Source organism: Charadrius vociferus, unplaced genomic scaffold (assembly GCF_000708025.1).
Source record: "Charadrius vociferus isolate BGI_N301 unplaced genomic scaffold, ASM70802v2 scaffold15, whole genome shotgun sequence".
NCBI lineage: Eukaryota > Metazoa > Chordata > Aves > Charadriiformes > Charadriidae > Charadrius > Charadrius vociferus.
Genome location: NW_009650064.1, coordinates 2,178,182 through 2,192,507, shown reverse-complemented (window position 1 = coordinate 2,192,507; position 14,326 = coordinate 2,178,182). Strand labels below are relative to the sequence as shown.

Genomic DNA, 14,326 nt, shown 5'->3' with positions numbered 1-14,326 from the left:
CAATATTGTAGGTGAGTTCACCAGTATGATGAGCATAAGTTTGCCTGGGGTATAACAAAGGAAATACTTGAACACAGCAATAAACACTTGGCGGTGCAGCTGGCAGGGATAAAATGTATAAACTCCTTTAAGACAGGGACAAGGAGATGTAGCAGAAGCTCTAAAATGGTGATAGTTCCCCTGAATCAGCATTTTTCTGTACCTGACCACTTCCAGGAAGTGAAAAATAAAAAATCAAATTCAGCATCTGCTATCAGAATTCTCTGAATAAACACAACAGAGATCTACCTAACACGTGAAAATAGAGAATTAGGGCTCATGCCCTATGACCTGACAGAGCAAGAATGTAGAAATTGTGCTTAAAGTACATTACTCATTGTTTTGACTTTATAGCTTAGCTGATACCTTCTAAAGATAAATATTAAGAAATACCATCCCCAAACTTGCCTACTTTTAAGAACCTACAGAGCTGCTGCCACATTATAACTGTAGTTATCATTTTATTATTACTCCATTTTCTAAAGAGGATTTTCCAGCTCTAATAACAAAATTCCTTTTAAAGAGAAATTGCAATGACAACTTTCATGCAGAAGCCCAGTATAATGTTTATTGGTTACTGTCGTTTCATGTTGGCTCTTGAGAAGTTGATTGTGGATTGATGGCAGGACCCAGAATGCACTGCTTTGGTGGGGACAGCAGGGTCATTTTCATTTGCTTTTTATCTACAGAGAAGAAGAAGACAATGTGATATAATCTTTCAAAAGAAAATCTGTGCTTTGCAATTTGTCACTCAGAGAGGTAATAATGGAGAAAGTGTGCTAGGAGCTAGAAAGAATGATTATTGCTCCCTCCCTCTATTGCAGCTTAGCCTTTAGTCCTCTCTATTACAAAAGCTTTCTCCCTTATGACAGAGAAACAAATAGCCCGCTGCACTCTATTGCTGCTGCTAATCCCTGGATGAGGTTCACTGTGCAGGAGGTTTAAAGGAACGATACAATGAAATGTGGACAAGCTAACTCCACCCTCCCACCATTGCTGGTTTGTCCCTGTCCTCACTCTAATTAGCATGAAGAACAGACACATCTTCTGTGAGGTGCAACTGGGGCTTTACGTCCATCTATTGGGAAATCATTTCTCAGACTAGCTGATCTCATTGTTCATACACATATGCACCCAAAACTAGCCTGGATTTTGTCATGCTTACTACCCCTCACTGTCCCCCCGACCCATATTAATCAATTCCCATGCTGTAGAAGACGTATCAGCTGTAGTTGGCATACAGCAGCATCATGTCTCAATTGTGCTTGCTGAAAGTCTTACATTGTTCTTTAACTTTTTCCTGAAGCATTTCTTCTGCTTGTTAAACAGTTAAAGACTGCGGTGGTGTCACCTAGTCCTTCTCACCAGCTGCCTTATCCCACCCATATGTTGCACTGCACTGATCTTTGCTCGGTTTTCTGAGAGACAGTTGTATTCACTAAGCCACCAGAAAACTAACCCAGAAAAAGGAAGCTAAGTGTTTTCTGCTAGTTTAGCATGTCAATCAGCTAACAGAAAGACCTGCTGAGCACCAGGGTGCATACAGGTGAGGGAGTGTTAATAACCAAGCTACGTGCCGCGTAGAGGAGGGAAGGGGATATGACGAGTGTTATTCCCCTGTTAGCAGCACAGAGCCTTGCAGGAGCTCAACCTCTCATTAGACCATTGCTGACATTGACTGCAGCGCCTCTATCGCATGAAGACAGCTGTTGTCCTTGCAAAACAAAGCTATCAGCTTAATCCAAACAGCACAATTGGTGGAGAGTTATTGTCTGTAACATGAAGATGCTAGAAATTTTCATTTTTCACATCAAGCTGCTTTTGGGTGTGGGTTTTTTTTCTGTACATTTGCAAGCCAAATGTTACTGCTTTGTACTCCTGGTGCTAACTGAACTCAGGTTTTCTATGGGCCTTCATACCCATGTCTCAGTCTATCGGTAAAACTCCCTTTGCTGCTCTCAGCTGAACTTTTTAAATGAGACTCCAATCAGAAAGAGGTACTCCATACCTGGGCTGCCCCCTATTTTCATGAAATTTAAAGATACCAAGACAGCTCAGCTTCTGAGAGGGCTTCTTTCAGACAAGCCTGTCCCAAGCTAGAAGGCCTGCTGCACTCTTGTTTTCTTGAAGTTTCAGAGAAGCATTAAATAATTTTCACTTATCAAAAGAGACAGTTACCTGCAAGAGCCAAAACTGGGGAATGAGCCTATTATTTTTGTTCGATGGGTGTTGCTGAGACCACGTCTGTGTATGGTGCTCTCTTAACAGGAACAGGCTGACAGACCTGCAATAAAATATTTCAAATCTTTCACTAGTATTTGACTTCCCCTTGCAACTGCTAATTGGACACAATGAAAATAGCAGTCCTATGATAACCCAGCTTTGTGTCTTACACATCTCAAAACTTTCATTAAACCTCTCACTTGAAAAGATCCCTTACGCTGGGATTAAACAGTTCAGTTCTCAGCTTTCATAAGGAGCTGGGTGGCTCAATCTGTTCAGCACTGTAACAAAGCAATTCTAAACCTATTTTTTTAAAGAAGCAACTGACTATGTTCCACCTCGTTGTATTGATGCTTCTCCCCTCCTTAGTCCAAACAGATCTTGGAGTGGGAAAACCACTGAGATTATGGCACATAAATGATTAGGATATGCTACAAAATGATCATAAATCAATTAATCTGGTTGTTTCTGTATATTTTTTTAATCTTGATTCAGCTACTTCAGGATATTGCAGGAGAGAACAGGTACAGAGAACGCACAACTAAGCTGCTCTCCAGAACGGCTGACTCACTGCATGTTCAAGCTATAAGCTTGTTCTTTGTTGAAGTAATCACATTTTCCAGTGATGCTCTTAATACTGGTAAAAGAAGTTAATGAACATCAGAAAAAACAAAGAGAATCCTGCCTTGCGTGGGTATCTACCATCCACCATCATGGCTGCTGGCTACAGGAGATTGAGTTGGTTGAAAAATCACTTCTGAATACAGTTTGCAACTGATGTTTTGGTTAACGGAAAGTTATCGCTAGCTTTGGTGGGAAATCGAAACCACCACGTTCACTGAAGTCTTTCAGAATTCTACAATTATCAAATTTCTCTTAAATTTTAGCTTAGTTTTGACACTCATCTTCTAACATGGGTTATAAGGCTTTAGCAGAGATGCCAGTATCTGGAGTCACTAAAACTCTGCTATGCTTGAGGAAGCACCTAACTAACCTTTAGTAACTGCAGCATGTTGTCTTACATGAAAATGAAAGCCCCAGCTTTTGCTGGTGTAATGCCAGTACAAATCCAGTTTCAATAGCTAGTTTCTATTACCATTACATGGCATTTATTTTGCATTAAAAGTCAAAGAGATCAACATTGCACAGCAATGAAAGTGCTGCAATAACAAGCATCCTTCATTGACAAAGTACCAACTACATTCAATGTCCAGTGGACTAAATAGACTCAAGCACATACCAATTTGTGCATGATACATATCTCACTGAAGATAGATCCAAAGGACTAGGATTTCTAAAAGTAACTCTGCAAAGAGAACCTATCTAGAGTAAAAATGCAGAATGAGTCTACTGTAGGTGAACGGTTCTCACTGTGAGACAATCTTATCTGCAGCTGGCCGTGGAATTGCATGACCTTTGGAGCAATTGTTTCAATTCAGTTAAGTGTTCAGTGGAAAGGGAAGATCTTTTCTCCAGACAAAGTCACAGTTAGGACTACTTGGTCACTTCTCTACTAAATCTGGGAAGGCCAGGAACAGATTATTTTCTTTGCCCTTCCTTTCACCCAGAAATATTAACCTTCATTCACACAGAAAAGTTAAATAGAATATATAAAATTTGTGAACAGATTTAAATGAGGAATCTGGTTTCAAAATCATCTGTTTTCTTTTCTTAGTTTCCAGGGAAAAACTGTGCTCATGAGGGGACTTCCCCGCCTACCCACTGTATTATGTGAATCAACTTGAGGACAGCCCACCAGCTCCTGTGAAAGTGTGGTCTTTGGAGGAAAGCCTCACTCAGGCACTTTGACATGCCTTTCTCAGTCCATCAAGACAACAGCAGGAAGAAATACACAGAATTATCTTGGAAGCATTTCAAAGGGCCGTATCTCACGTGGATGCTAGTCTGATTCAACTTTTAGATCCTGCAGTGAATCCCACTGATTCAGGTTGTGATTTTCAAATGTACTTAGTCTGGGTGCTTTTGAAAATCTTACCCACAATAAGTAACCCTAAGGACTCAGAAACATTCTTCATAAATGCTTGCATGCTAAATATGTACTGAAAATTCAATTTTCATTTACTTTGCAATATTTCTCTTTAAAAAAAATATAGGACGAACTTGAACAGAGCTATCTTGCTTGGTCCAGCAATACACTTTGCACATGTTCAGCTTTTGACACATTCTTGCTGGAACAGAGCCAAGTGTTCAATATTCTACAGGGTTTAGCTCCAAACACCTGATCCATGAAAGAGGTAGAAAACTATTGATTTCTTCCTCAGTATAAGATTTCTTCCTGCATATGATGCTAAGCCTCTCTGATTTTCAGTGAAATCAGTGAGGAAATCTAGCAGCTATTCAGATTACCCATGAGCAAAACTCTGTCCATTTTTATTGCAGCTGGGATGTGTTTATTTTAAAAAGTACCCAAGCTTAGTCTATGAGCTGTACAGACTACCCTCAGAGCAGGAACTGGGCTATGATATTTTTCTGTAAGATAAAGAACAATAAAAATTGAGTCCTTAGTTTCATTTCCTCCCACCTTGGCAGATTTTGATTAGTAAGGGAAATTACCATTGATTCCCCAAACCTCTCTTCCCAAGAGCTAGTTATCCTCATGTTGTACAAAGCATTATAGAGATTTATTAGTTTAATTAACCTGCTCCCGCTGCCTGACTCGTTTGTAGACATATGGAGGGAATGGTGGACGGGAGACATATTTGCCTTCTCCTGCTATGACATTGAAAACTCCACCTTCATAAACCACTTTGCCTCTTGAAACTGTCGCAACTGGGACTCCATGGCAGACCATTCCTTCAAATATATTGAAGTTGTTGGCCTGGTGGTGTGTCTTTGCAGATATTGTCCTGTGTTTACGAAACAAAACAATAAATAAAATGACTATGATCCTTGCATTTTACTTCATTATAAAATCTTGAGAAATTGATAAATGAAGAAAATTTAGCAGCATTATTAAAATACGACATTGTACAGTACATCAGGGAACAGCTGTAAAAATAGGATAGAACATTAACATTTCATTGAACAGTAATTGCATTTCAAAAGAATGAAGAGGGAGTCAAAAGGACAGAACTTTGCAGCCGTGAAACGCAAAATTTTCCACTAGAAAGAGATTAGTGGAAAAAAAATCAGGTTGTAATATTTTATTTGGATAACATGATTTCATTCTGCCTTGTCAAGCAAATATCTATGCACGGTAAGGTCAGAAAAAGCTCTGACCTTTTAGCTAGAATGACTTGCAATTTCAAGTTTGAAAAGTACGGCTGCAATGTTTCAAAGATTGAGACGAATAACACAAAGACTATTTCATTGGAAAAGTCAGTAGACAACAATGAATTTTGGTAACTCGTAACATGAGCTGGATTGATCCAGTGACTGACTACCCAAATATCTTGATGCTGCTAAATAATAATGACAACATCACACTTCTACATACCTTTCCTCCAATGGTATTAAGCAAATTATAATTTTAGACCTCAACAGTACTCGTTTCAGCTACAGTGTTATTGCTTCATTTACGCATAGACCTCATTCTTTATGATCACCATTTTTCTAGCCAATTTCTCCAACCCTAACTGGCTCCATTAAAGGCAGAGCCAATGCTAGAGCTGACATTAGCATCTGGAAGTGCAGGCTGTCTATACTTCCTTTATTATCTATTTTCTCTACTCAGCTAATTACTATCTACCATATCTAAAATGGGTCACAAGATTTTGAATTTTAGTTAATTATTTTATTAACTTCCTGTTTCCAATCTACAGATATTTTTTTAAAAATAATTTGGACAGTTTATATTTTTGTTTTCATCTATAATTTCTGAAAGGAAGGAAGCTTCATGCTTTTGGCTAGCAGTTAGAATTTCCAGAATGGGTGCTCACACAGTGTCAAAAACCTATCATGCATATACAGCATTAGCATTATTCCAGAGACTACATCATTTGCAAAAGAATTATCAAAGTGAAAATTTATATGAAATATTAATAGATTAAAATATTGATAGATTTTGAGAAGAATTTTCTAAAACTTTATTTAATATCATTATCAAAATAAGAAAACCACTACAAAATCTCTATCTTGAAGTATAGCCATTTTCAAAAGTACATGTTAAATACTTCAAATGATTACTTATACAGAGGAAAAAAGAATTTGTGGAAGGATATTTCCTTATCCTTTCATATTGTTCTGCTGAACTAAGAAAAATTGGTTCTACTAAGGACTATATTTAAATTTTGGTGGCAACTGACTTTTCAAAGGCTGTATATATAGAAATGCTGTCTATGGCCAATCTGCCTATAGGAATAAAACCTTTTCCTTATTCATCACACCTTGGACAGAAAACTTAGGCATGCCTGCTCACCAGTATCAGCATCATCTCGTACACTGACAGTGGAAAGAGCGAGCAATAGAAGTCAGACTTCCCTTTTATTCACTGGTCTTATGACTACTATTGAATAACTTTATCCATGGGTGTTAGAATAGCCCTACAAAGAATTTGTGAACATATTCCTCTAGCTTATTGTATTACCCTTATGGGTCCAATTGCTAGAACAGTAAGTAAGAACAACTGTAACATAATTATCTTTAGCATTCTCTGGGCATACATCATATCTATTTGCACAATAGCACTGGGACATGAAAAGGAAAATGGTAAAGGTAATTTGAGCAAACGAACAGAAAAATAACAAGATCCTTCAACTCAACATGTGAACTGTTTAAATGTGCTGCAGCAGGATCACTAGAGGTAAACACGGCTCAGAGGTAAGTACGTCCTTCATAAAAAGATACAAAATGAATGGAAGTTAGTACATTTAAAAGAGGCATCCATTTGTGCAGATAAACCTTACAATATGACAAAACACATTTCCCAGAGTTTGTCTCAACAACAAACCTGTATAGGACTAATTTATAACTCTGCTGTAGAAACAAGCCTTAGACCACACCGTCCTTTCTGAAGGTGAAATGCATTGTCCCTGATGGAGATCACCAAAATTCATCTGTGATTTAACCCTTTGACATTACCGATGTCAGTGAAAGTTTCAGTTAACAAGTGAGCTAGCAATTAAAACAGAACTAGACCGTATGCTTGGGTCTGAAGCTCACAACTCACCAACCTTATGCGACAGACTGTTTACTGCCGTATCAGCCATTTCAGCAGCAGGCAGAAGGAATCTTAGCAAAATTCCAATGTTTGCTCAGAACATCTGAACACTATTGACCACTCTGCTAATGGCAAGAACAGCTGTAACCTACTTCTTATCCCAGAAACCAAGACTGCCACTGTAGTGAAGTATAACACAACAGCTGTCTCCAGCATCCTATGGCATACCTGACATAAACGATTACCCAACATGAGACAGCAGATTCTGACTCCAGGCTTTAAAAACCTGTATTGGATTTTTTTTAATAAAATTTGTAAAACTCTCTAATTCTGGTTGTAAATTACAGCGGCTCTTGTTCCAAGCAACCCTTTCTCAAACAGAGACTGAGACTGGAATGACTACTTCAATATTTAAAAAAAACATTTTCCTCTACAAAAAGGATACTTCAAAGACATCAGGTCTTGTTTGTTATTAATTACATCAGTGTTTCCACATGATTCCTTCAGCTGCTTCTGATACACCTGTCTTGCAAAAAGGTTTTAGGCTATCAATATAAAAAATGATATTCCTCTCGTACCAAAGAGGAAGACATGTTTCTGAAATTGTCTTTTTTCAGTCTGGGGCTTCTGTCCAACTAATTTACAGTCAAAACCCAATCATTTTAGTCTGAGAGCAGTTACCAAATTTTCTCAGACTGTGTGAGGATTCAGAGACTAGTAAGCCTGTATTTATTTATGCTGTATGTGAGAAAGGGCTTTACACCACTCCTAGATTATTCTATCTAAATAAACTACAGAATGAAATTTAAAATTTAGAAAAGAACATCAGATTAGGCTAATGCAGTAAGCTGTAAGGTGAAATTCAAAATTGTACAGGTGGTGAGCTCAAAAATTATGCCCTGCAGTTTTGTTAAGGAGTCAGAGGTGCCAGTTTTCATTTCAAGTCAATTTTCATTTCAAGTCAAACACAACCCAAGAGAAACATAAACATGTCTACAACTCAGTCAGAGCCCAAAATACTAAATAGTGAGTTACAGTCAGGGAGGAGGGGTAGCTGGATGAAGGGAAACTGCTATGTGACCCTGCTCTGGCAGGGGGGTTGGATGATCTCCAAGGGTCCCTTCCAACCCTGATTGTTCTGTGATTCTGTGATTAAACATTAGAGCGATATTCTACCCCTCATTATGCATCAGACATGAAGCCACATCAGCCCAGTGAAGGTGGATCTGTTGGACTGGAGTGAGCTCTAGAACCTGAACTTTGACTGCTGTGAGGATTATCACTTTAATTTTCAAGGTGGGCATAAGAAAATGAAGAATTTAATTACTTTCAATGGAAACTGGATGCATACCTCACACAGTTTTCTTTAAAAATTCCACGTACACGAATACGATGAAATTCTGTAGTCAACTTCCCTTAGGCAAGAATAGTGCTCAACGTCTCAGTAAAGGGAGGACACCTATTTTATAATTACTTAATTAATTAATTTAAAACATAGTAATAAAGACAGCTAAAATGACCCGAGTCCACTGTTGAAGAGAAAACAACTGCTTGGTTGACAGCTGCCATAGAAAACCAACTTATGTAAGTGTGAGTATTTGAGCTGTAAGCAACTTCTCTCAGTGCTTACAGTGCAGTATCTGCAAGCTTTTCGGAGCTGGGGGTAGGTGAGAAATGCCAGTTTGCTGAGGATAGGATCAGCCTTTGCAAGCTGCCTCTTCACATCACTTTCAGGTGCCTTTGAACTCTCCATATTGTTAACATGTTTTTCTAAAATCTAGAAAAAATAAATAGACTCTTCATCTTTCTGTGCCGTCCTGAGCCACCACTCATTTGTAATGATAATAAGTTGAACTTTGTTAATGTTAAAGAGTCAGTTTTATTAAAAAGAAAAGCAAAGGAGAGGAAAAAAGAGGAAGGAAAAAGAAGAAAGAGAAAGTCTTCAGATCTATGTGCAAAAATGCTAGCTATAAGCCTACAATGTTGGTTAAAACCTGCATGGTCTCCTTTATATTAAAGAATCGCAACAACTGCACATGCAAATATATGCAGGGAACTATTTATAAAATTGTATTCCTAGACTCTTAAAATATTTTAAAATAAGCATTGTGTTTGAGTAGCCATATGCAGTGAGGAGAATTGTGGATAAAATAACAGATGCAAGAAGAGGTAGGAAGTTAATATTCGGGGTGTCCGAGTCAATGTGACTTATCTAAGGGATGAGATCTTTATTTCATGCAATCATAACTCCTAAAATTCATCATTTTAAGATGTCTAGAGAATGACAACAAAATTATTTTTCTGATTATGGTAAGTAACTAATTTGTCAAAAGTACCATCAGTCTGGTCCTATCAGTCACTCCAAACTGATATGGGATGGGAGTGAAAATTGTCAAACTGCATAATGGGCAGGAGGGAAACAGTAATAAGAAGCTAAGCTTGCAGAAATGCATAAAAAGAGAGGAAAATAAAAATTAGTGCATTCAATGACTGAAGAAGATCTGGAAGTGATTACCAGAGAGAAAAAGGCAAGATTATATAAGGAGAAGATTTAATTTTTGGGGGTAATATTTCTAAGATTCAGTTCTCTAAAGAGAGCAGCTGACATTTTGTGAGACAGCAAGTTACTAAGGAAACGTACATCATACTCTCTCAGAGAGGCTTATTTTTTACAGTTCACAGAACCACAGTCATTGAGGTTGGAAAGCATCTCTGGAGATCATCTATTCCAAGCCCTCTGCTCTGATCAGAGTCAGCCAAATTAGCTTTCTCAGGGCTATGTCCAGTCACGTTTTAAGTACCTTCAAAGATGGAGACTCCACAATCTCTTTGGACAACCTGTGCCAGTGTTTGATCATGCTCACAGCAAAAGAAAGTTATTTCTTATGTTCAGATGGACTTTACTGTATTTTAATTTATGTCTTTTGTTTCTTTCTCCATGTTCCCTTAATGTGCAATAAAAGCCCTTTGACAGGAACTCTGATTCTGGAGAATTAGTGTGCATTCATGCATGCACACGCTTGCACTTGTGCAAAAGAATATGGGGCTGCTGAAAATGCCAGAACATGCTTGTCCAATGCATACCTATTTGTATGCCACATTATTTCATTTTGCCTCATTGTGTCTAGATGCAGTTATCCACATACTCAGTATTCAAAATTATGCTCATTCATCAAAAGAGTAAGACAGTTCAGCGTTATTTATTCTAATCATCTGCTAACATCTTGGTTTCTTCCTCTTTCATGTTACAAAAAATTACAGGCAGTTGCTTGGCAAAGAGTGCTTAAATGTTGTAACTTGTCCCCAGTTAAGCCTCTGAGGCTGAAGACTTGACTACAAATGAGACAGACATAGGCTGCAGATTTTGGTTCTAACAAATGCAAAAGATTTGTGCATGAACATACCTACACACAAACAAAGGCATTGAGGGAACATATGCCAGCAGACTGGGGCACTCTGACTTCTTGCTGATTTGCATCCAGTGACCGTTTCTCCTAAAACGCATAAGCAACACTGGAAATGAGGGCTAGAAACCACATCTTCCCTTGCCCTGTCATAACAGGTAGATTACAAAGTAATGTGTCCTTTTCTTCCCTCTCCTCCTCACCTCAGGACTCCTGCCTTCCCTGCTAACCAGGAACCCCTCTCCAGTAGCTGTGCTCTTGGGGCTCAGCCGTCGCTGCTGTGCTCAGGGTTGAGCCCATCTCCATGAGGACACTCTGGGCCTGCCACAGAGGGCCACTCCAGCAGAGCCCAAGGAGGATGGAGTGTGAGATACTGCTACCTGTACAGCCAGCTCTGCCTCTGCATTCAAAAGCAGCTAACTTTTAGGCTATATTTAGTGAGTGGAAAAAAACTGGTGGGTGAGACTTCCCAGACTGCATGCTCTTATAATGAAGTGGCTGGACTTAGAAAGTTAAACTCCATTCGAGATGGGTTTTTTATCCCTACAGGTGTTTGATCTTGCCTTCAGGGCCTGATCCAGGGCTTATTTGCAAGGCTCCAACAGGCTACAGTGAGTTTATGGAGCCCTAACATCTGCCAGGAGTTGAATGTCTTTTAGGAGATCTTTAGCACCTTCTGCCCCTATTTTACAAGGGATGCTGAGCTCTTTCTGTGGTCTGAATTGGGTACTGCAGTATTTAGATTCCCAGATTTAGATTTCAGCATTTCTGAAAACAAGCCCAAGAGATTTTGTATTCTTGCTTGCTTTCAAATAGCTAAAGGCATCAGCTATAGAGGACGCTGACTTGCTGACAGGTGACATTCCCTTTTCCTTGGTTACTCTGCCCTCTCCTTCTGGAACAGTCTTTACAGTTGCTTTTGATTCACAGACTTGAAGCTGTTATATTATTTGTGTGCATCTGAAAGAAGTTAGTGAACATTCTTGATCAAAGCGCAGACTTAAATAAGATGGTACAGTGAGTATACATTTGCTGCCTACGTCTGTTTTTCCAAGGAGTTCTCACCAAACAATCCTGTGTGCACAGGCTGCACTTGGGGTGCTGAGGGCATTGAGGTCTGCAAGGTGATGTTTGATAGCACACAGCTGCAACAAACCAATGGGTCACTTTGGTATTTGTGTGTTCTTTAATGAATATACAAGTATGAGGAAGCTAAGAAATAGACCTCACCTGGCAGAACTAACAAGCCATCTTTTCTCATGCAGTTTCTGACTAATTTATACATTTAATGTGTTTCTTCACAAAAATGCTTGCTTTCATGAAGACCCACTAAACCCAATATTTAGAAGCTTTTAAATACAGTAGCAAATCTGATAAGTGTTCATATAATATTTTCTGCAGAAATTACCAGAAAATGCTACAGAAATAGGCCGCTCAGTGAAGCTGACCTGCAGAAGGAAAGCCTCAGCTGAAGTGGCACAGTGCTAGGAGTGGAACCTTGAACTGCAATTGCTTCCAGCTTGCAGACCTGTCACATTGAATTCACTAGGCTTTTGCAACCTAGAAAGAGAAAAACCTGAATGCCCAGATAGCAGCCAACATGTCGCTATTGTGCAATGATGTGGGAGGGGAAACACAGCTGATTTTGTAGGGACAAAAGTTTTTGTATCTTGAAGAGCTTCACTACCTTTCAGAATGACTTCAGAATCTTCTCTATAGACTTCCTCTGACAGACTGTGACAATACCAGTTCCTCACAGGAATACTTCAGCAATTGTCTAACTCTTTAGGCCAGTAACAGCCAGTATTTTAAGACTACAGCAACACAGCATCAAATCAGAACTGGAAAATTGCATTTTCCTCTTACAAGATTTAGATTTACAAACAAGAAAAAAAGTCATGCTCAAAAGAGGAAGGACTTTGGCAAGAAAGAGGAACAAGCCTATTGTGAAATTGAAAATCACTCCCCAGAGTCAACAAAGCACATGAGGCTGCACCTTGTGTAATATCTTAAACAGCTGAAGTCCGTTAGCAAGTCTGTTAGCCAGATCCTTTTTTTTTCTGCTGGGCTGTTTGTGCCCTCTTCAGGATTTGTAGTGAAATGAGTAGACAAGCACTTGTGAGATTTATTTATTCTTATGTAGTTCACACTACATTGTACCTGCAGAAAGGCAAAGCCAAATGGATAAACAACGGGAACAGTACAAGATCAGGAAAAAAGTACTGGCTGAACTTAAAACCAGCTTGCTTTGTAAGAAAATACTGTTTGATATTTGAAAAATATATTTGAAGAAAAACTGCAGCTTCACAGCTACAGTGGGCAAAAAGGCAATTAGAGAACTCAGGAGAGAGTGAAGGGAGGCAGAAGGAATGTTTGGGACACAAAAGGATACATAATTACAGGAGCTGACGAAGCACCTTGAGAACAATGTCAGAACTCTACTATCCTTCTACATTCATTTGTCCCCAGGCAGAGCAGAAGTGAGCTCAAAAAAGAATCCTTCAGGTTTTGTGTTTTTTTTTTTAAATCAGAGTTCATAGCTCCACTGTCCTGAAATAGCTCATTGCTAGTATCTCAAAATATGCTTGCTCAACATGCCAGAAGGTAAAAATGCACATGAAAATCTCTCTGACCCAGCGCTGGGCAGGCCTCTGCATTTATTGGGGTTGACACTCCTGAAACTTCTTTTGCTGGTGCTGCCATTTTTTTGTGGGACTTCTGAAGAGCAACTTACATGTCCTCAAGCTTTGCAGCTTAAAACACAGAATGCTTTTCCTCTCTTTCTCACATGTTTTTGGTACTCATTAGCATACTAAGAAGAGGGAGAACTGCATTATCAAAAATTCAAAAACCAGAAGATTGGTTAGGAAAGTTTTGCTTGTGTAAGGTAAATCTAGGATTAGGGCTTTTTTTCCTCCATTTGGCTTCCAAAATCAGATTTGCCCAGTTATGTTTTAAAACTTTCCTCTGAAGAGTCTTCAACTCTTTTTTCTAAAAAAAAAAAAAAACAACCCAACATAGGCTGAAAATCTAATGCCATCTAAGTTACAACAGCTCAGGCTTTATGAACACCAAACACTGTGATAACCTTGATGAAAGCTGGCCATAACATCATCATGCCCAACAACCCACAAAGCTCATCTAGGGTTAATGATTGATGTCTGCTATGAATTTACTGACTATTTGGATGATCCTGATGAAGAGATTTCAAGGAGGGTCAATGTACACCTTCAACACAGTTGTATGTTCACACTGCTCACTAGAACTGAGCCCAAGACAAAAGCACCAGCCCAGTACACTTCCTCACCTGCTGCTGCTGTGTGCAGGGCTGGATATGGTCAGATGTAAGACTCAGCTGTTAAAGTGCCTGCAGATTTAAGCTAACCTGCTCAGCAGTTGACAGTGGAGATGCACTCACACAGCCCCTAGGCATCTCAGCTGAGAAAGACAACTCTGCAGGTGAGCTGGCTTTGTGACAGCCGGCTGCCAGACCTTTTCATAGAATCACAGAATCATAGAATGGTTTAGGTTGGAAGGGACC

General features: G+C 39.1%; 1 protein-coding gene across 1 annotated transcript in view; it reads right to left on the bottom strand.

Moving 5' to 3' along the window:
• Positions 1–580: 580 nt before the first annotated feature.
• DPYS (dihydropyrimidinase) overlaps positions 581–14,326 on the bottom strand; it is a 33,407-nt gene continuing 19,661 nt past the window's right edge. Inside the window, exons 8-10 of the mRNA XM_009891806.1 lie at positions 4,922–5,129; positions 2,218–2,323; positions 581–722 (exon numbers count right to left, since the gene is read on the bottom strand). Of these exons, the coding sequence (XP_009890108.1) occupies positions 2,249–2,323; positions 4,922–5,129 (283 nt within the window). The 3' untranslated portion in view covers positions 581–722; positions 2,218–2,248. The remainder of the gene's footprint in view (positions 723–2,217; positions 2,324–4,921; positions 5,130–14,326) is intronic.